At 45.5% G+C, this 23,629-nt stretch overlaps 1 protein-coding gene across 1 annotated transcript in view; it reads right to left on the bottom strand.

Annotated features, from left to right (window-relative positions):
• The window catches only part of LOC138265607 (2-acylglycerol O-acyltransferase 1-like), a 270,106-nt gene extending 254,776 nt beyond the window's left edge, over nucleotides 1-15,330 (bottom strand). The window contains exon 1 of the mRNA XM_069213468.1: nucleotides 15,115-15,330. Within this exon, the coding sequence (XP_069069569.1) occupies nucleotides 15,115-15,208 (94 nt within the window). The 5' untranslated portion in view covers nucleotides 15,209-15,330. The remainder of the gene's footprint in view (nucleotides 1-15,114) is intronic.
• Nucleotides 15,331-23,629: the final 8,299 nt, after the last annotated feature.

Raw genomic sequence — 23,629 nt, 5'->3', positions numbered from 1 at the left:
CTTATCTTGTGCCCATTTTAGAATTACAAAGGTTTTCTTGATACCTATTTTTCACTCTTTACATTTCAGCAAATGAATTGCTGTATATCCGGTATAGAATGAAAACTCACTGCTAGGTGCAGCTCATTTATTGGCTCTGGGTACCTAGGGTTCTTGATGAACCTACAAGCCCTATAAATCCCCGCAACCAGAAGAGTCCAACAGACGTAACGGTATATTGATTTAAAAAATCTGACATCGCAGTAAAAAGTTAGAGTAAAACGTATAGAAAAATTGCAGTTTTTTTCACCTCAATTTCAATAGTTTTTTATTTCAGTTGTTATTTTCTGTAGGAAACCCTTGTATGATCTACACTAATTACCCATTGCTGAATTTAAAATGTTGTCTACTTTTCAGAACTGTTTGAATTTCTGGGATCCAGCATTGGTTTCACACCCATTTCTGTCACTGAATGGAGGGAGGCTGAAATCACAACAAAATCGTAAAAATTGGGTATGTCCCAGTAAAATGCCAAAATTGTGTTGAAAAATGTGGTTTTCAGATTCAGGTCTGCCTGTTTCTGAAAGCTGGGAAGCTGGTGATTTTAGCACCGCAAACCCTTTGTTGATGCCATTTTCAGGGAAAAAAAAACACAAGCCTTCTTCTGCAGCCCTTTTTTCCCATTTATTTGTAAAAACGAAAGTTTCACTGTAGTTTGGCTATTTTCTTGGCCTCCTTCAGGGGAACCCACAAAGTCTGGGTACCTCTTGGCGTGGGTAGCTTATGTGGACAAACAATTATGAGGGCCTAAGCGCGCCTTGCCCCAAATAGCCAAAAAAAATGCCCGGAACCTGAGGGGGAAAAGGCCTGGCAGCAAAGGGGTTAAAATTGATTATGTATATAGACATACAATGAATTATGGGGAAATGTTCTGCTACAATAACTGGGGACATTACTACCTTCACCGTGCCACTAGACACAGGCCAGTACTTAACTACACACAGTGGGAACACTGTTCAACACCATCTGTGGGGTGCCCAAAACGTTATTTAGATAAATGTACTTATTTTTCGGGGCATGGCACAAAACATCCAGAGTCCTACTATTTCAAATTACCTCCTTCAAAAATTAGGAAAATGTTGCTAACTGATACAAAGCTGATTTATTCAGATTCCTTTGTTTCCTGACTTGCAGTTGAAGGTTACAAATACTGGAGGAGCACTGTTGATTTAAAGAGTGTATGGGGAACACAAGATTGGCAAATACAGGGTAGGGAAGCTTTATTTAGAGCATGCCTGTTCCCGCGCAAATGATCTTTTTAAATGACACCATTCAACAGACATCCTGTCTGGGGTTAGCAAAAATAAAAGAAATGAACACGCCCAGTATCCACACACCGGCAAAGTTTAATGAGTGGTAATTCTTCCTCAATGTCACAGAGGAAGAGCTAGATGCAAAGGTTCAGGATGGTACCTATAACTCTTCACTTTCCAGTCCTGGCAGGTGGTTGATTTGGCCAATAGACACAAATGGATGTCAGGCACCTTTTGTGAATTCCTCAGTGGGTTTCAAGATTAGCCAGCCAAACCCTAACTTTGTCTCGGGTCAACACACGGGTATAGTTACAACATACAGTCAGGGTAGACTATGCCAACAATAGGTACAGACTAACACGTTAGCTGCAGTTTAAGAACATATTAAAACTCTTTCTGAGGGTATGGACTTGCAGGACTTATGCTATGTATAATGATATCTGGAAGCTTTCTCAGATAGAAGCTGCTGCACGTTTAAGGCAGAAAACTTAGAAAAGGCTTTAGCTGTTGTTGATAACGGCATGAACACTCTGTCCAACAAGATTTAATCCCTAACAAACATAGTGTAGTCTGTGATTGATAGCATTCAGATAGACATGTCCCTTTTATATCATGAACAAAGTCATCTGCATTCCATCATGCAGTTAGGTTGGACGTTACCGACTTTGAAAATGGCTGAATTTCATGGAAGTACATTAACAGTAGTGAATTGTTCACTGCTTTTAATTTATCCAGGGAACAACAGACAATGGCCAAAAAGGAAGAGAGTTTCACCATGCTTCACACAGACAAGTTAGAAAAGTTGCCTTTCACAGTTACAGAAAGTCCTTCAACGTTATGGCTTCCACATGGCATCATTATTCTGTCCATTTCCACTTTTCGTTTTTCTAAATGCCTGAAACATCCTGCTGTGGGCAGGTACGAGCAACAAGGCGATAGCTACATTAAAAAAAGAGTGGGAGATGCCCTTTGAATACAAATGTCTGAACAGCGAAATAGAGGTCTTTATCAGCGGAAGCGAATGCAAGACTAATGTTAGTCATTCATTGATCTGCAAGCAGGTTTCCCTTCATGGCCTTTGCAAACTTGGCCTGTTTTCTGAAGGGTACTCCCGTCCCTTTGATTCGACCAGCATTTCATGTACTTTCGAATGGAAGTTATGGGTTGCTGAGCAGCCCATGCCATTTCAGTCTCTAAGGTGTTGTAGACAAGTTTTATTCCCCCCCCACACAAGGGATAAAAGTATCAGAAATGTGGCCTCACATTGATACTGTTAATGTAAATTATGACAAGCTTCGCAGACTAAAGACGCTACTGATCCAAAAACAAGTTGCGTTGATATCAGCTAGAGAGATGTATGCTCTCCAGATTGTGAGATCATCAGCCGAGATACAATCCCTATGAAACACCAACTTCCCCAAGCACTTTGGAGAACTGGTATTGAGAATTGTCAACACCTCAAGCACTACCGGGATTGTCCATTTCTTTAAGGCTGTTGGGTCTGGATTTGTGTCGATCTTCCAGACTGTCTTCGGAGCCATTCCATCGGCCATCCATTCACTCTTTTCCAGTGTGTTTGGCGGCTTTCCTATAATTTTGGCATTGATTGGCGGAATACTGCTGCTATTTCTTCTGATTCGCAGTGGTTGGGTCTTTCCAGCTAGGCGAAGCAATGGAGCCACTGCCACCAGCTCAACTGTGCCATAAACGCATGGTTCAGGTCTTTAATGCTTTGTTGCTGGAGGAAATGGAGCATGATTAGTCATTGTCATTCCGACCACTCCTAAGGTTTGTGCAACCAGTCTTTCGCTGTGTATGGTGCCTCTTCGAACACTTGCCTACATTGTGTCCTGCTGTTACACCAGCGTCTCCTGTGGCCCAAGCACATTCTGATGTCCCGATGAGGGTTCATTCAAGGTCGTGCCCCTTGAGACTGAGGCGAAGCCCCTTATGAGCCACCATCGGTGAACGATCTGGCTCTTTTTGGAGATGTGGAGAGTGCCACTCCTGCAGGTGGACCTGCTCAAGAGACTACTACGCACTACTGCTCCGTGGATCCTGCCTATCCTGTGATCGATCCAACATCTGACGATGTGGCCTCTTTCCTGAGGTCCTTTCCATTCAATGACTTTGAAGATGCTCTTCAAGATCATGACTATTGTTAGAAAATTTCATAATTGGCTTACTATACTAAATTCAAAGTTTACATTTATTGCCCTTACCCTGGCATGCTGTGCTTGTCATGATTGACATTATACCTCTGTGTATGTTTTTAGATGCTGATTTTAAGACTTTTTTAAATGTGATTTTTTAAATCTAATTTTTATGCTTTTAGCTTTTAGTCCAGAGCATTTTCATGCTGACAAACGTGTGCTCATTTAACAAGGTGACTGGTGTTTACTTTTCCTTTGATGAATGGAAAAAGGAGGAGATTTTGTGATGTGGACCAAGTATCAATTTCGCTGAAGTAGACAAAAGATAAAATGAAAGGCTGAGGGTGTCAACTGTTCTTTAACACACAACACAATGTAATTACTTCTAAATTAACATTACAAATATATAAGCAGAAAGAAAAGTTTCAGAGAGGCATATTGTTTTATTTCCGATTCTAAAGTGTGATGGATACAAAGATTTTTATAAGCTCAAAACAAGATCGAGACAAATTACTTCTATGATGCACAAATTATAAATATGAGCTGAAATCAAATTTCCACATGTGGTTCGTGCACTAAATAGGTTTGGCAGTAAAGCTGCATGGCTGATACTAATTTTCTGATCTTTTCCATATAAAATTTAAATGGAAAACGTGCACTCTATAAAAGGCAGCACCCAAGCACACCGAGCTGTAGTCATATATTTGGAGCAGTATGTGCCAAAATGCACAAAGGGCACACACTTCTTTCCCATCACTATTCAGCTGAATGGCCGTGGCTCATTTGCTATGCTTTCTGTAACACACGCGCTTTTCACAATCCCACTGATCTACACTGATGCAGCACCCCTACTCTGAGAACTGTTCCAGAGACACTGAGCCTGAGCGCATATCCAAGCTGGGCTTCTTGGAGTCCAATCTTTGATGGCCAGTTACATGGTAAAGCCCCCATGGAATATGGATGACACATTTTAAATGCAACCTAAGGTTCGTAAGGATTATTTGGCTAGTCCAGTGATATGTTCTGTTGCACTGCATGTTATCACTGCTCTGGTCTTTGTGTGACCGTGTTCCAGAGGGGTATTAGTAACTCCTATTCCCAGGAACTGATGAGTCTTCAATCCAATGTGAAACAATAAGAAAGACACTGCGGATGACAGACCAAGTAATTGGCAGGCGCATTGTATAACGAGCATTTGCAATGTAATGGGTCTCGCTTTTCTCCAGTTGTAAACTCCCAATCGGACTTTTCTTGCCACATTAAATGGAAAAAAAGAGCACGGTCACGCTACTACAGTTCACTCGTAGTAAAACTTATCAGCAAAAGTGTAATTATCTATGTAACAGGGTCGATGTCATGCAAAGCGCTCAACTTCTGCCAAGGGAGATCGCGCTGCGAAAAAAGATAAAAAGTAGTACACAAAACAGATGGAAAACAGCGAGCCTTGTATGTTTTCAGTACTTGTTTTCTGTGCTCGAGGAGGGCTAACCACTGGAAAAGGCATGATGTATGCATGCCTTCCACTAATGAAAGCAACCAGATTTTAAAAGGCAAGCCCACGAACCAATGAAAGACACTGACATGACTAGGGTGACCACCCGTCCATAAATTTCACAGACTGCCCATAATTTCGCCCTGCCGTCCGTTGTCCGAGATGAAAGGCTTAACGGCCAGCATTTGTCCGTAATTTTAGCCTTTCAGCTAAAAGACAATGGAGGCAGGGTGAAATTACGAGCAGATGAGTTTCCCCAGCTGGATTTAAAGGCAGTGGATATCCTGTGCTCTGAGGGAGGGAGGGGCAGACAGATAAGAAAGAGACCTTCTAGCCAGGGGGTCTCCTTCCCTAAAGAGATGCAAATGTGGGCAACTGGTGAGTCTGCAAATGCAAAGGGGCTTGAAAACCTGCATTGACTTCAATCAAGGTGTCACTTGAAGCTTTCTGATGACAAAGATATTTTCTTTTAGAGAGGTACTGTAATGGTGTTCCAAGGTGCGCTGTGGAGTGTGTGGTTTTAATGGACTGTTATAAAAAAAATGTTAGTACTAGGTATAAACTGTATATCATTCAAATCTGTATTTTAGAAGGACTTTCTTTTATTTAACCTAAATGTATGTGCCCATTTTGTAGCAGCCTATATTATGATATAATTCTATTTATATAGCGCTTACTACCCCTAACGAGAAGTCAAATTCATGTTTAAAATAAGGACTAACACATTCACAGTTCTTTCAGGGACTTCAGTACCTCACAGTTCAAACACGCATTGACAAAGCCAATAGGTCTCATCTAACCAAGAGTTATTGGCTTTGCCAATGCGTTTTAGCCATGTTATACACCAGAGTGGCTGCTGTGCAGCATGGCTAAAGTTAGTGGCATAGTGGTGTGGAGTGGAGTAGAGTGGGATAGGAGCAGTAGCATAGAGCCCAGTGGTGCAGTGTAGAGTGCAGTGGGTACAGTGCAGTTGTTTAGACTGCATTGGCGTAGAGGGCAGTGGTTTAGAGTGCAGTGGCATGGAGTGGCATTGGACAGAGTGGAGTGGCAGAGTGCAGTAGTGTAGAGTGGTGCAGTAGCATTGAGTGCAGAGTAGGCTCGCATGGCATAGAGTGCAGTGGCATAGAGGAATGTATGTTGCAACAACGCATGCTGGAACCACGCATGCCTAAACAACGCGGTCGGAACAACGACCACGTGGTTACCACTAATGCCTTTACCACAAATGCCTTAACAATGATTTTTCGTTGTAAAGGCATTCCTGGTAAAGGCATTAGTGAACGGTATGCATGGTTCCTGCATGCGACCCCCCTGCCACGCCCACCTCCACCCCTAAACATAACCCCGACCCCCCCCCCACCTTGCCCGAAACCTAAAACCACCCCAACCCCTCACCCCTGCCCCTAAAACCTAAAACCACCACAACCCCCACCCCTAAAACCTAAGACCACCCTAACCCCAACCCTAACCCCTTAAACCTAAAACCACCCCAACCCCCACCCCCAAAACCACCCCAACCCTCACCCTGCCCCTAAAATTATTGCTACCCCCCCTAAAACCACCCCAACCCCCTGCCCCGCCCCTAAAACCTAAACTTCCCCAACTCCCCACCCCAAAAAGTAAAAATACCCCCGACCCCCCACCCCGCCTCTAATACTAAAAATACCCTCACCCTTCCACCCCGCCCCTAAAATTAAAAATACCCGACCCCTCCTCCCCTGCCCCTAAACCTAAACCACCTCGACCCCCCACTCCCTAAAACTAAAAATACCCCGAACCCCCACCCCTAAAACTAAAAATACCCCGACCCCCGCCCTAAAACAGCCCCAGTCCCCCCCCACTTACCTGATCTTGTCGTCCTCCTCAGCCAACACCCTTCTCCTGTGCCTTAACCACACATGTACGTGGTTAAGCACATGCGTGGGTAAGGCACTGAACAAGGAAGTCGTGGTTAACAAGAGCGTTGTTCCACTTTCGTTGTCCACGACTTCGTTGTTCATGAGTTGTGGTTAAGGCTGCTTCCTGGCATAGAGTGGTGCAGAGTGGGGAAGTGTAGAGTGGTGCAGTGCAGAGTAGAGTATAGTGGCGTAGAGTGCATTGGCATAGAGTGCAGTGGCATGGAGTGGTGGTGGGCAGAGTGGAGTAGAGTAAAGTGGCATACAATAGAGTGCAGTAGTGTAGAGTGCTGCAGTGGCAGAGTGCAGAGTAGACTTGTGTGGCAGAGAATGCAGTGGTGTAGAGTGGAGTAGTGTAGAGTGGTGCAGAGTAGAGTATAGTGCTGTAGAGTGTAGTTGTAGAGAGTGGAGTGATGCACAGTGCAGTGGCATAGAATGCAGTGGCACAGAATTCAGTGGCATAAAGTAGACTGTTTCACAGTAGAGTGAAGTGGCTTAGAGTGGTGAGATGCAGGGTAGAGCAGAGTTGCGTAGAGTGGCATAGAGTGTGACTTCATAGAGTAAAGTGGTGTAGAGTGCAGAGGTGCAGAGTAGATTGGAGTGATGTACATATGTTAAAGAAGCACTAAGTACATTTTAACATTTTGTTTGTGCAATTTACATCCCAAATATTTTGAAGATGCTATATGTACTTGACACTTAGGGATAACCCAAATCACTAGTTTGGCTTTTGCTCTATTTTCTCTATTTCAAAACCATTTAAAGACATGGACAAAGCGGGCAATTGCCTTGCACAACCTTGCAAGGGGTCTGGCCCCTGCTCACTCTTCACAAGCATGAACAGCAGACCATTGCACCAGAAGAGTTTGCCATGGTGGATGGGTGTTGCTTGTTCAACCACTTGACAGTGCCTCTTCTGATTCTCTCCTGCGTGCAGAGACAACTCCCCAGCTACCTTCCGATAGTTTTGGTGGACCCATCTTGTCTGATTTTAGGAATTGTCTCACAATGTTCTTCTCTTCCTTATTTATCCGGTTCTTAGCAACAATCCTTTAAATCACTTGCTGTGGATCTCCCATTTGATCTCAATTTCATCTTCCTCCTTTATTATCTTTGATTGGTAGTCTGGTCTCCCATTTATGAGATAAATGTAGAGTCCCAGACATACACTCTATTGCTGTGAGACTGCAGGCAAGTTGTGGGTACCTCACATTCTGACATTAGGTGTCAGACTGTCGCCCACATCATCTGCCCTGCCTCATTAATTTTTTTGTTAGGTTGAAAGTCCACGGCCGGTTGGGGAGAGCCAGATGATTGTGTTCAATTTGTTAAACTAGCATAAGGTTAGCAACCTTAATATTTCCCAAACGGTCTGTCAGGGGTTTTAAAATGTACAGAAACATAATCAAAAGTTAGCTGTTACTTTCTCTTCAAGAAAGATTGGGCAGATTTGAGTAGGGGCGATGTCCTTGATCCAGTGCCGAAGGGCATTAATTTACTACTAAAAAAGGACGTACTGTCAATCAATCAATCAATCATAACATTTGTAAAGCGCACTATGTACCCGTCAGGGTTTCGAGGCGCTGGTGGGGGGGGGGGGGGGGGGGTGAGCTGTTAGCGGTCGAAGAGCCAGGTCTTGAGGAGTCTCCTGAAGGCGAGGAGGTCCTGGGTCTGGCGCAGTGAGGTGGGGAGAGAGTTCCAGGTCTTGGCGGCGAGGAAGGAGAAGGATCTGCCGCCGGCGGTCTTGCGCTGGATCCTGGGGACGATGGCGAGGGCGAGATTGGCAGAGCGGAGTTGACGAGTGGGGGCGTAAAAGTTGAGTCTGGAGTTGAGGTAGGTAGGTCCGGTGTTGTGTAGAGCCTTGTGAGCGTGGGTGAGGAGTTTAAAGGTGATCCTCTTGTCCACGGGGAGCCAGTGGAGGTCCTTCAGGTGAGGGGAGATGTGACATCGGCGGGGTATGTCAAGGATCAGGCGGGCGGATGCATTTTGGATACGCTGGAGTCGTTTGATGTCTTTTGTTGGGATGCCTGTGTAGGGTGCGTTGCCGTAGTCAAGTCTGCTACTGACGAGGGCTTGGGTCACCGTCTTTCTGGTTCCTGTTGGGATCCACTTGAAAATTCTGCGGAGCATTCGAAGGGTGTTGAAGCAGGAAGAGGAGACGGCGCTGACCTGTTTGGACATGGTGAGGGCTGAGTCCAGGATGGAGCCGAGGTTTCTTGCGTGGCTGGCTGGGGTGGGTGGGGGTCCGAAACCGGTGGGCCACCAGGAGTCGTTCCAGGCCGAAGGGGTGCGCCCGAGGATGAGGACTTCCGTCTTGTCGGAGTTGAGCTTCAGGCGGCTGTCGTTCATCCACTCGGCGATGGCTTTTAGTCCCTCGTGGAGGTTGGTTTTGGCGGTGAGTGGGTCTTTGGTCAGGGAGAGGACGAGCTGGGTGTCGTCGGCGTAGGAGATGATGCTGAGGTGATGTTGGCGGGCCAGTTTGGCGAGGGGGGTCATGTAGACGTTGAACAACGTAGGGCTGAGGGAGGATCCTTGGGGGACGCCGCAGATGAGGTTGGTGGCTTTGGAGCGGAAAGAGGAGAGTCGGACTCTCTGGGTTCTGTCGGTGAGGAAGGATGAGATCCAGTTGAGGGCTTTATCCTGGATGCCGGCTCCATGGAGGCGGGTCAGTAGGGTGCGGTGGCAGACTGTGTCAAAAGCGGCTGATAGGTCGAGGAGGATGAGGGCCGAGGTTTCGCCGTTGTCCATTTGGGTTCTGATGTCATCTGTGGCGGCGAGGAGAGCAGTCTCGGTGCTGTGGTTTCGTCTGAAACCGGATTGAGAGGGGTCTAGGATGGAGTTGTCTTCGAGGAAGTGGGCGAGCTGTGTGTTGACGATCTTCTCGATGACTTTTGCTAGAAAAGGGAGGAGAGAGATCGGTCTGAAGTTTTTGAGGTCGTTGGGGTCAGCCTTGGGTTTCTTGAGGAGGGGTTGGATTTCTGCGTGTTTCCAGCTGTCTGGGAAGGTGGCGGAGTCGAAGGAGAGGTTGATGATCTCGCGGAGTTTGGGGGCGATGATGGCGTTGGCTTTGTTGAACACGTGATGAGGGCATGGGTCCGTGGGGGAGCCTGAGTGGATGGTGTTCATGGTTGTTATTGTTTCGGTGTCGTCCACGTGGGTCCAGGCGGTGAGGCGGCAGGCGTCTGTGGAGATGTCAGGGGTGGGGTCTGGCGGCGGAGTGGCGTTGAAGCTGTCGTGGATGGTTGTGATTTTCTGGTGGAAGAAGGTGGAGAGGTCGTCGCAGAGTTTCTGGGAGGGCGGGATGTCGTTGGAGTTGGCGTTGGGGTTTGAGAGTTCCTTCACGATGCCGAAGAGTTCTTTGCAGTCGTGGGCGTTGTTGTTGATGCGTTCAGTGAAGTGGGCGCGCTTGGCGACTCGGATCCGTTGGTGGTGTTCACGGTTGGCGTTTTTGAGGGAGGCGAGGTTGTCGGGTGTGCGCTCTAAGATCCACTTCTTCTTGAGATTCTGGCAGAGGCTTTTGGAGGCGGTCAGTTCGTCTGTGAACCAGGCTGTTTTTTTCTTTCCTTGGTTGGCGGTGGGTTTCTTGAGTGGGGCTAAGGTGTTGGCGCAGTCGAGGATCCATTGATGGAGGTTGATGGCGGCAGTGCTTGGGTCGGTTGAGCCGGGTGGAGGGTCTTTGACGAGGGTGCTGGTTAGTTGGTCTTGGGTGATTTTTCCCCAGCGGCGGTGAGGAGGTCGAGGGATGCGGTGGTGTTCGGTGATTTTCGTATAAGAGAAGTGGACGCAGTGATGGTCGGTCCAGTGGAGTTCGGAGGTGTGGCTGAAAGAGATGTGGTTGCTTGAGGTGAAGAGGGGATCAAGAGTGTGTCCGGCGATGTGGGTGGGAGTGTTGACCAGTTGACGGAGTCCGAGGTTGAGGAGGTTGGAGGTCAGAGATGCGGTGTTGACGTCGTTGTTATTTTCCAGGTGGTAGTTTAGATCTCCCAGGAGGATGTAGTCTGGGGATGCGAGGGCGTGGGTGCTCGCGAGGTCGGCGACGGTGTCGCTGAAGGGGGCTCTTGGTCCTGGAGGGCGGTATATGAGGGTTCCTCTAAGGGTCGTGTTGGGGTCCGTGTGGATCTGGAAGTGGAGGTGTTCGGCTGTCTTAAGGGTGTCGTCCGTGTGGGTGTGGATTTTGAGGGTAGATTTGTGGGCGATGGCTATTCCGCCGCCGATTCCGTTGGTTCGATCTCTTCTGGTGATTTTGTATCCCTCCGGTATGGCGATTGCGATGTCCGGGGCCGAGGAGTCGTTCCACCAGGTTTCGGTCAGGAAGGCCACGTCAGGGGCGGTGGTGTCGAGTAAGTCCCAGAGTTCGATGGCGTGTTTTCGTGCGGAGCGTGTGTTGATGAGGATGCAGTTCAGGTGGTTGGTGTTGTGAGTTCTTGTTGTTGGCTTCGCCGTTCTGTCGCAGGAGAAGTTGCAGGTGCGGCAGGAGAAAGGTCCTTTTGTGTGCTTCGGGGTTGCAAGGAAGCACTCTGCGGAGGGGCCGGGGTTGAGTGCGTGGAGTTCGTTGGTTGAGTAGCGGACGTGGGTGATGCGGGGGGCGTGAGGACCAGGGGGGGGTGGCGCTGGGAGCGGCCCAGGCGCGGACGGGCGCAGACGGGCTTGCCTCTGGCGCGCCTCCGGCACGCCAGCGGCGCGCCCGCTGCGCGGATGCGCAGCGCCAGCCATTAAGAAGGGAGGGGGGAGGGAGGAGCAGCTGGGAGGCGGGAGGCGGGAGGGAGCGGCGAATGGGGGCGCGAGGGGGGCGGGGCCGCAGGGAGGCAGCGGCAGGGATCGGAACGCTTGGGGAGCGCACAAGGGGCAAAAAGCACAAAAAACGAGCAAAATTAAAGGCAATCACAATAGAAAAACACACAGTATGAAATACAGTAATGGCACAGTACACGATCGGGGAGACAGCAATCAGGGGGGCACAACGGGGGCAGAAGCGCCGGCGGCGAGGCGCAGAAAAATCGGAAAAACAGTCAGAAAAACAACTTACAGGACGTCGGAAGCGGGACTTGAGACCTGAATGTAGCATACCAGGAGGCAATCACAAAAAGAACACAGTGAATAAATAGTGCTATGTTAAAAAAGAGTAAATAAATGCACTGACAACATAGTGAGGCATGGCCTCTCTTGGGTGTGCCTGTAAAACTGATGTTTGATCTTGAATTTTTGTCCTGAATTTTGACCCTTTGTCCTGAATTTTTGTCCTGAATTTTGACCCTTTGTCCTGAATTTTTTACAGTCTTGTCCAGAATTTGCCTCAATGCCAGGTGGTCACCCTAGACGTGACATGGACAGGGCTCCGAGCCCTTTTCTAACTACTGAAGCATCTCTCAAGCAATACGCATGCGCATGCTAGCACAGGCTCAACCCTAAAAATGTGTAACATACCTGGAAATTACTAGTGCATGTGGTGCTTCGCATAAAACAATACAGATATGTTAAAAAAGGTGATTCTGAAGGTGATGTGCGCTTCTACTTAGAGCCAGTATAGTAGTTTTTGGGGCTAGATTTTACCTGGCATCTCCCAACTTTCCAATCATACGCAGTTTCTCAGACCCCAAACACCCCACGCCCCCCCCCCCAATCTTTTACACAACACAACCAGCAACCCCTCTGCATGCCTATATCCCCACTATCCTCAAAACCACTACTCCACTGCCGCAGCCCCAAAGAAAGCACTCTTCGGACCATCTCAGACCCTGGTCCCTCAGCTTCCTCCTCTGTACATTCCTTTGTGTCTATTCTATCACATCATATCCTAAATATTTATATACCAACTACCAGCTCTTCAGAAAAACAAACTATTAGTTCACCTGCCCGACCTCTATTAACACACAGGCTGGGGTGTTGGCACAGTTTTAGCTGGGCAGTTATACAAATGGACTGAATGTTGGTAGGCACAATTTTCACGAATCAAACAGATACTCTCCTCATGAGAATGCAACCCCAGGCTGTTTTTGAAAAGAAAACACTATGGGCCATATTTATACTTTTTGACGCTAAACTGCGCTAACGCAGTTTAGCGTCAAAAAAATTAGCGCCGTCTAACGCCATTCTGAAGCGCCATGCGGGCGCCGTATTTATAGAATGGCGTTAGCCGGCGTTAGCCGACCGGCGCTGCCTGGTGTGCGTGGAAAAAACCACGTACACCAGGCAGCGCCGGCGTAGGGGAAAATGGCGTATGGGCATCTTAAAATGGGGCAAGTCCGGTTGAGTCAAAAAAATCGCCTTAACCTGATTTGCGCCATTTTTTTACGACGCCCATCCCCCATTAACATGACTCCTGTCTTAGCAAAGACAGGAGTCATGCCCCCTTGCCCAATGGCCATGCCCAGGGGACTTCTGTCCCCTGGGCATGGTCATTGGGCATAGTGGCATGTAGGGGGGCACAAATCAGGCCCCCCTATGCCACAAAAAAAAAAAAATAAATACTTACCACAACTTACCTTTTCTTCCCTGGGATGGGTCCCTCCATCCTTGGGTGTCCTCCTGGGGTGGGCAAGGGTGGCCCTGGGGGCAGGGGAGGGCACCTCTGGGCTCATTCTGAGCCCACAGGTCCCTTAACGCCTGCCCTGACCCAGGCGTTAAATTCAGGCGCAAATGCAGGGTTTTTTGCCCCGCCCACTCCCGGGCGTGATTTTTGCCCGGGAGTATAAATACCACGCACATGCCTGGGAGTCATTTTTTAAGACGGGAACGCCTACCTTGCATCTCATTAACGCAAGGAAGGTGTTCACGCCAAAAAATGACGCTAACTCCATGAACTTTGGCGCTAGACGAGTCTAACGCCAAAGTATAAATATGGCGGTAGTTTTGCGTCGAATTTGCGTCGAAAAAAACGACGCAATTTCGGCGCAAACGGAGTATAAATATGCCCCTATGCCCCTGTTCGGAAAACATCCAATTTGCGCATGTTAAATGGCACTGTACATTCTCAAGAATGAACGAACAAGCTAATATGTATTTGTTTTTTTGTTTTTTTAAATAGCTGCATAGAAGATTGCCATGTTTATTGTAAATTGCCAGAAAGAACTAACTAAAATCACTCTCAGCAAATGCTACCTGCTCGCAATGGCAACAAAGAGCCTTTCAGGTCAACTGGACCAGAGATGATCATGTGATTCACCTTAACCGTGAAACATGCTTGCTAGCTGCTTGTAGTTTTGGGGTCTCCAATTATGCAATTCCTCAGCTTTTTTCGCATAGTTATGGATTTGCTAAATAATCCATTGCCTCCATAATCTGCAGATTTTAACAAAAAATTGCTTTTAGCTCAAACTGATTAAAAGTTACTAACAATGTGGTGATGTGGGTTCGTGCACAGTGGAAGGACCTGTGCAGAGGTTAACTGGCCATCTTTTGGATTTGGTTGTTAATCTGGTACTAATGAGGTGAAATATTTGCCAGGACAGTAGTACCATGAGTAAAAATCACAAAATATTTAATAGCATGAAAAAATGTGCCACACTATGCAACATAATTTGACTTTTCTTGCAGCATGATTTAATCAACCGTGACACATAATTTGGTGCTCCATTGCCACATAATTCCGGTGGTCCTTTTCTTAAGTAACTAGATAATATATGTTGTTTTTCTCTTGCAGCAGCACAGATGAGAGCAAGACAATCTTAAACTACATGGATTTTTAGGTCTGGCTTGCCCGTACAAGTCTTACTTGATCTTTTAACTTACATCAATATTAGCCTATAGTTCTTTGCAAACACACACATATATATCTACTTCCATGCCATTTACTTGTAATGCTTCACATTACCTTACTGCAGTCCTTCAAAGCCAGAACTATTGGCATTGCCATTGCTTGTTCTTAAATGAGGGTACTGGAGTCCATGCACTACACGGGTTACTATTTCCCTAGTTGTCCTGTTCTTAAATATTTCACGTACGATCTGGGACTTCCGTTCTTTCGGGAATTGGGGGCCGGGGTCTGCTCACGTTTTAAATGAATTATCCTTGTAATGTGTCTGCAATTAGATGGGCTTACTCTGTGGGAACTTCTGGGGGCATTTAAGGGGGTTTTACTGCTGTGTTTTTGTATTCGCAGACTTCTAATTTAGGAAGCGACTTTCATAGGATTACAAAACCAGCTACACGGTAATCTCTAGCTTCGAGCCTACTTACCACCCGCTTCCTTCCGCTGACATGCACGCGTGGCAACTTTGTTTTTAAAAATATGTTTTTAAAAAAAACTGAATTCAGTGAAAGTACTCTAAAATCCTAGACTGTACCTAGCAGCAGGAACGAGAAGACCCACTGGAAGACGGCGGCGGTCTGGAGCCAGCGGGACAGGGGAATGTTCAAGGGGGCGAACTCGATCTTCATGCTGCCAGACTCCTGGCAGGATGCTCCGGGACACTAGTTGCGCTTTCGTCAAGCACAGCGCAGCAAACCTCACTGGCCCTTCGAATGAGCACTTTTACGCAGGACACGTACGGAACAGAGTCACCTTATAAGTTTGCTACACTTTCCAGCTGTTGCCCGTCCCACCCGCGCGCGCACCCGACCTTCACAAAGCACGCGCAGCGGGCTGGCGCAGCGACACCCAAGGGTGTGTCCAAAAGCAAAACCGAGAGTACCTGTGATCCCTGAGTAAGGGAGTCAACGGGTTACTGGATGTCTTGAGAGTATTGCTTTCCCCCACAAAATACAATGTAAACTGTAGACCTTCGGAAATCACTGGCTCATAAAACTTTCTCGCCATCCCCACCTGCAAATATTCATCTTTACGTACTTCGTTACAATGCCGTGAGTCATTGTGTGAACAAGGTGTCCGTGACCCTTAAGCCTGAGACTGCTTGTGGGCAGTAAAATTCAGCATTGATCAGTGTACCCTAGGCCCCCATTCGCCGCCCACGTCATTGTGGACAGGTTTCTCCGTTTTTAGGTCTCAGCCAAACAGACCTCTTTCTAACATATATAAAGTGAGGTTTGGAGCGGAACCTTTCTGCCATTGTTTTTTTTCAACCAGTCTGTTGCTGCCATTGGCTTGAGACATTGTCACTCATATTTGGGCTCAACGAAGAAGACAACAAACTTTTCACCTAATGCAATTGGCGTTTTGGGTGTATCAGTTCACCCAGTGATTTATTCAATGAAAAGGATGGAGATCTCAGGGTGTGACCAAAGAAACTGACAACGAATGTTTTTCAAGAGGTATTTGCCCGAGTAAGTAACATACACGCCAACATTTTAGAAGAGAAAAGTAGGAGATTTAAAAAATTGGCTTAAATCAAGGTAACAGCCAGTGCTGCTGGCTTTGGAGCTGGGGAACCAGGTTTGAGTCTTGGTGTTTGCTCTATATCTCGTGAGTCTGAGCAATTCACATATTCCCTCTGGGTCCAAAAAAAAAAAAAAAGTAAAATGAATGTGCCCTTGTGTAATATAACTGGTGCTCATGTAAACTGCTACAATCAGTGGTGGCTGGTGACATTTGAAAGTGGTGAGGCATAAAAGTTGGGTGTGACTGTCATGAAGCGAGTAAGCTTAATGGACAAACATGTGGTCCAAGGTGAGCCCTCCTCCCAAGAAAACATTAAAAAAAGATTGACAAATGGTGTATTTGAAAGCAAATGAAGTTAGTGAAAAAGTAGAGTTTATAAAGCAGTGGTAACGTATAGTCTTGAAGTACTAAGCACAATAAAAACGGCCCTATATCTTACTGCATTAATTCATTCAACAGTTACTTTAATGTGCAAATTATACAGCACAACAATTTCAGGCCCTTTACAGTGTGTGGTTACCCATTGTTGTGCACTGCATACAGCATCAACTTTGGAATAAAATACTCTAACCTGGAATAAGAATGCACCCACACCCGCTTGCTGCATTCAATCCTATAGAAATATGTGCAGACAGATGTTTAAGTGGGCTGAAAGAAGTGGGGGGCTCTCTAAAAGGGAACATGTAAAATACATTTTGGGATTCCAATAGTGTGCCATCCGTCCTGTATTTTGGTTTCTCTCTGAGATGTTATTGCATCCAGAAATACAACAAGTGATATACACCTAAAACCTGTCAGTACTATTGGCTTTGTCAATGGTTGTTAGCGGTTTAAGATAAATGAGTAACAACAATGACTAGTTATAATAATTAACATTGGAAATGTTTCAATTCTGAAATTGTGAGACTGTGTATTAAATATTATTGAGGCCTATGGAAGGAGTATGGCATTCAGTTATGTGTGTTTTACGTTAGATATGTATGCCCTTTTTTCTCTTCACATCTCATCCATCTGCACATTTTCAACCTCCTCTTTTTCCTCTTCAGCACCCTCATTTCCATTTCCCCTAAATGCACTCCCTCATTTTACCACCCAAAACATACACTGGACTCATTCATATTTAAGCACTTTATTTCGTTTTGATTTTGCCTTCTAAATATTTTCACCTCAATGCACTCCTTCACAGACATTTACACTGAATTTAATTTGCAGCTAGTATACATGACCACTGTTCTGTGTGCTCTTGCAGAGAGACCAACCCACTGTCAGGCACTTTGCTTTGCCTTCAGCCTCAGCACCAGTGCTCTCAATCTAAGCCCCTAATAAACACCTGTCACAAGTCAAAGTATGCACTATGCCCTATGCAAGAGTAATACAGTGCCAAGAAACACAGCATGATGAAACAGCTAACTCTCTTGGGGAATGGAGCATTAAGTAAAACAAGTGAAATAAGAGAAAGTAAATGGCTGACACATTACAAACATTTTAACGTTCATTGTTATCAAATCAATCCATATTTATGGTGTTAACTTTAAGAGCATGAAGATAGGGCTAGTTTTAACACCATACAGCTGATAACTGCCTTTACTGTAAGCAGGTATTTCTACCCTTTCGCTTGACTCGGATATTTGGATGGTTCGCAAGGGAGCAAGAACCATGCTTATCATTGGGAACAGTTTCTCTAGGAACAAATACAGCAGCTCCACTTCTAAAGGAGCCAGTGATCTGCAGCCAGGGCATGGGGTGTCACAGTGGGGGAGGCTTGCGTGACAAAGGGTCTCAGTACAATAAAAATAACACAGGATTAGCATTATAACACTTACCATTACCAAGGAAAAGGCACTAAATCACACATGCTTGCATCAATTCCTACTGCGTGACGAATGGGGAAAGGGTGGGTTCTATGCCTGTTAAAGACACATGGCTGCTCTCACGCAGGGATGAAGACTCCAGCGCTCGAAATCATGACGCTAAGAGCTTCACTGGCCTATAATGGATACTGCCATAGACTACAATGGAAATGAAGGGCTTTAAAGCAGTCAGCCCTGCGTTGTGCATCACAGTGTAGAAAAGTTTGATTTACTGCCTGGATTCCGTCTCATGCTCTAAAGCGAGGCCGTGCAGGTAGCCTGGGTAAGGCAGCCCAGACGTAAATGCATCGATTTGTTTAGGGATACAATCACATCTCTAAACAAATCGATCTATTTAATATTCTTTTATAGAATGTGTAGGAATTTCAGAGGGGCGCTATCCCTTAGCCCTAAAAGAGAAACTGCCCCTTGGCTCCAATACTATCAGGCTAGGTTCATGCTATATAAAGCTGCAAAACAAAAACAACATGTAAATTACAATTCTGCTACACACACACACTGTACCACCTGACCAGTATTTCAGTGCCTTTCTGTGAGTTTTCTGTAATTGCTTCCAGACATACAACAATTAACCTATACCTAAAACGAGCCAGACCAGTTGGGTGTGCTGATGCTTGTCATCAGTATCAAATAAATTGATAGCAACAATGATTTTGTTGTACACAATTAGGAATGAACATGTTCTAATTCTAAACACATGAGACTGTGAATTAAGCATACCTCAGGACTCTGGAAGGATTAGTGGTCTTTAGAGTGTCTCAATCACCCCCATGCTCCCATTCACACTCCTCTTTCCTCTGCAGTCGCTCATTCTGTTAGACACTTATACCTTCTCCATATATCAGTCTGAAATCCTCCCTCAGCACATCTCACACATCATCTCTTTCTTATTCAGCACTGTCTTTTCGCTCTCTCCATCTGCAAGCGCCTCTTTTCATATTCTCCACTCAGTCATCCCCCATAAACACAGTTTGCCACTTAGCTTTATGCAATGCACTTTCTTTTCCTTTGGCGCAGCCAGTATTTTGAAATCTATAATCCTCCTTAACACACTTTCTCATAAAATAACAATACAATCGGCACATAGGGTGTCATCACCCTGTTCACTCGGGGAGGGGCCAAGGACTACATGTAAATGATGTCTGAACACCTGATTGCATTGTGAGAAACCCACATCACATTTAGTCTCAGCTCCAGGGTTCACAATTGTCCCCTGTCAAGAATATCCACCCCCAGCTTGATTACTGCCAGACACAGCTATGGGCAACTCAGTTCACAACAGACACCACACAAGAGTTATACCAATCACTGGGAGAAACTACAGAAATGTAACATCAGGAAAAAGCAAACTCTTCCAGAATGTAAGATGAAGTAAAACATGTGAATTGTACATGTTCTGCTTTGCTGACATCGAATACTTTAAGGGTGTTTGCAGTCATTGCTGAGAAATTGAGCTGAGATTTTACCTGTAAAGTTAAATACATGACTATAGGGCCTGACAGGGATTCTTTTTAAAGTCAGTCTTTAATTACAGCTGGGTCTAAAACCAGGCAAGACTCACCTAATTAAAGTCTTTCTGTAGCCTCCTTTTGTGTGTCTCACTGTAATGTGCTGTATGCATTAGCACATTAAGGGGGTCATTCTGACCCTGGCGGCCGGTGGCCGCCAGGGCCACCGACCACGGGAGCACCGCCAACAGGCTGGCGGTGCTCCCACGAGCATTCTGACCGCGGCGTTTCAGCCGCGGTCAGAAGCGGCAAGTCGGCGGGCTCCCGCCGACTTACCGCTGCTCGGGGGAATCCTTCATGGCGGCGGAGCGCGCTCCGCCGCCATGAGGATTCTGACCCCCCCTACCGCCATCCTGTTCATGGCGGGAAAGCCGCCATGAACAGGATGGCGGTAGGGGGGGTCGCGGGGCCCCTGGGGGCCCCTGCCGTGCCCATGCAAATGGCATGGGCACGGCAGGGGCCCCCGTAAGAGGGCCCGCAAAGTATTTCAGTGTCTGCCTTGCAGACACTGAAATACGCGACGGGTGCCACTGCACCCGTCGCACCTTCCCACTCCGCCGGCTCGATTACGAGCCGGCATCCTCGTGGGAAGGGAGTTTTTCCCTGGGCTGGCGGGCGGTCTTTTGGAGACCACCCGCCAGCCCAGGGAAAAACTCATAATACCCTCCGCGGTCTTCTGACCGCGGAGCGGTATAATGGGGGCGGAATTCTGGCGGGCGGCCTCCGCCGCCCGCCAGAATCAGAATCACCCCCTAAATTCTTACCTATCAACTTTGCCAAACCTTGTTTAATTTACAGCAGCATGTCATAGTATTGTATTTTACAAATACAATAATCGTTTAATAAACTATTGTTCCTATTGTCACATATGGTCAACCAGCACTGCTTTAAATCTCACCAAAAGATTAAAAAAAAACAGGTCATGTTCGTCAAAAGATTTTAGAGATGCCAAGTTTGGTAGTTGCTGAAGCCCTGTGTCTCAAATTTGGACAGTATTCTTTAGCTATATCGGTAGATGATGCCACCCTTAAACGTTTGCTGCTTTTTCGAAACTGCGTCAATCATTTGCCAATGATTGCTTTTATGAGCTCTGTAAATGTGAGATATATTTTGCAGAGAAGACAAGAGCCAGGTTAACCACATTATTTTCTAAGTTTGGAGTTTTAATCGAATAAAAAAAAAATTTGAAAGGAAATGGAATAATAGTTTTAAAAGGTTCACTCAAACACAAAGAAAAAGACGTGCCTCTTAATGAGGCTTTACGATATATTCAGATCAAAAAGACTCTTCACAACTGGTATAAAGATCATATTTGGAACTTCTGCATACTTGTTATTTGTCTTGAGTCCTCAACTATGCAGTCAATTCCTTCTTCAAATGGGAGAATTAACTCATGGACAAACAGAGGCAGGGGCAATTGTTTTTATTAAAATGTTACTGTTATTCTCAGAGCCCTGATGTTCTTGCACACATTTTATTGCTGCTTGTCCCGTATTTAAAACTATTAGAGCTAAATATCTGCAAAGCCTTTTTTTACTGAGAATAATATACAAGCAGTTGACCTGGTATTTACATTTTTATTCAAATTGAAAACTGAAAAGATTGCAATTTGAGGTTGTTTTTTCCTAAATGCTTGTATAAAGTTCCTCTTTTGAAGTCTTACTCAATGTCAGCATGCGGTAGCATTATGGTTAATGTTTTAAATTGATTTTATGTTTTATTTTAGTCTTAACTGGCTGAATGATACTTATTCAATGAACATGTTTGTTTCATGGACTATAAAGTCTAAATACAGATTCAATTAATGACAGTTGATCAATGTAACATTACAGTGCCTGTAAAGTTAAGGTCATGACTTTTGGACCAGGCTGGGATCCGTTTCAAAGTCAGACTTTAATTACTGCTGGGTCTGAGACCCTGCAGGAGCCACCCCATTCAAAGACCTACTTCCACCTCCCCTGGAGTGCTCGTACTGAACTATATATTAGGGAGTGCTATATGACTATGGCCTTCTATGTCCTCCTTCCTGGCATCCTCTAAGTATCTTGCTCTAATGCTGCATTCATTAGAATGTTAAACCTGGACCTATTGACTTTGCCAACGTTTGTTTAATTTACATTCATTTCCTCTTTTTTCCTAATATAGACTCACAGCCTGCTGCCAATGCCTGTTCCTGTTGTTAAGGGCCCTGAACTGAGTTATAGGCCCGAGCCGCAGGTGAGGACCCGTAATGAGGGAGAGGGCCTTTAACAGCCTGTATAGTCAGAGGCACCCACTGAGGGTAGAATGTTGTAGATTAAAAAGGAGAAACAGAAAGACACATAACACAAAGGGAGAGGTGGAGGTACACCAACGCATACCCTCCGCAGTCATCAAAATAAACACATAGAAGTGTAATGGTCAACTGTAAATGCCAAATTTGGCCCTTACCAAGTTATTTCAGAAAAAGACCCTAATCAGTTGTGGCATGCTTCATCATCGTCCACCTTGTCAGGTGTGCTGCACCGTTAGGTGGTGTGCCGGTTGTGGTCCCTTTAAGGATGGAGCACCTAGCCTTCAAGGCTGCACGCTGCACCATGATGACTGTTTGTCGTCAGTGATTCACTCCTTCCCCCCGCACTCACTTGTTCGGTTGGGCTTCTGTGTTCGCATTCTCCGCTTCATGGGATCCTCCCGTCAGCTGTTCCCTAACAACCAAGCTGTTGGCGTCCTCCTTCTTGGAATCGCGACAGGATCATCCTTGGCGTCAGGTTCGCCGGGTGTTACTTCTGCTGCAACTCAAATTCCTGAATTCCAGTGAAAAACACACAAAAAAACAATATGAAGTGGCAATTCCTTTATACTGGTAAATAATTGAGACAATATGAAATATTCAAGGAAATACTTATCTGATGGAGCATTGTGGAAATGACTGGTGAATTCAACCATTTTTGTTTGCCTACAGAGAAAAGGAGAGATATGTTATTTTCTTGCACAGGGTCTATATAAACTGACAACATGGAAGTTACTCATATTTAAGTTAAGTATAGTTATTTTGCAAGAGGAGTTAATTAACTGATATACATTGCCTTCATGAGGAGATTATTTTCTTTAAGGTCATTAGGTGATGAACCAATGGACATTTATACCCCAATATATGAACGCTGATTTTGAGTTTTGAACATTTGATTCATGTTAGAAGAACTGTTGTCTCTCCTCTAGTATTATTATTTGCTGAGTCTAGACATGGTAGGCATGTTTGGAGATTACTGACCTCTTCATATACATTCATATATTGTGTGTATTGCTCTGTAATAGCCTTAAGTTTGTTTCCTAGATTCCTAGATTTAGCACACAACAAATTCCAGTCTACTAAGAACCTGTCTTGTAAAAAAAAAAAAGAAAGAAGGGAGATTAGGTATGCAGGAAATGGTGACTTTATTTGAGATACAAAAGTCATTGCAAATATTCTCAGCACTAAACCTTGTTCTTATTTCTCTTAGAAGCTGAAATACCTACCCAACATCATCAGGTGCAAACCTGGTTTTGGACTTGGTCAAGCTTTATTCCTTCGTCCAGGTAGGTCATACATGGCCAATCAGTGGTCTGTTTGGTTTGTAGGGAAGTAAGGAATTATGTTGTGTCCATTTCACTCCTGCAAACAGGTAACAAGCCTGACACCCCTCATTCCATTCTGGTAAGATGGTACGACTAGGGCGGACTCAACCTCAATAAGAGTTCATAATAAAAACTAACTGGACAAGACAGGATCCAGATTCACTAAAAATATCTTAAGGTAAACCCATGATAATACATTTAATAATGGGCATCTTAGGTACAACTAAAACCGAAAATTGAGTTGGTATATAGGTACAATATCCAAACCATCTGTCTTTAAGCATTATAGCTTGCTGCTGAGGGCTATATTGGATGTTAAAGGCCCTGAAGTCGCTCAGGCCTAGAACAAGGGAGAGGGCCTTTAACAACTGGTACAGCCTAAAGCAGAAGGGCTATTAGAATGCCAACGCGTCCCTTTATGTTAATTTATTACACATTAGGACTAGTTTTTGGGCCAATTAATCTTTTGACCCAGTTGAGAGACACCGTAGGACGAGATAGCTGATCAATATATCAATCAATATATCAATAATGTCATCAATATTTA

This window comes from Pleurodeles waltl, chromosome 11, assembly GCF_031143425.1.
Source record: "Pleurodeles waltl isolate 20211129_DDA chromosome 11, aPleWal1.hap1.20221129, whole genome shotgun sequence".
Taxonomy (NCBI): Eukaryota; Metazoa; Chordata; class Amphibia; order Caudata; family Salamandridae; genus Pleurodeles; species Pleurodeles waltl.
The sequence above is the reverse complement of the archived record's forward strand: the minus strand, read 5'-3'. Positions and strand labels throughout refer to the sequence as shown.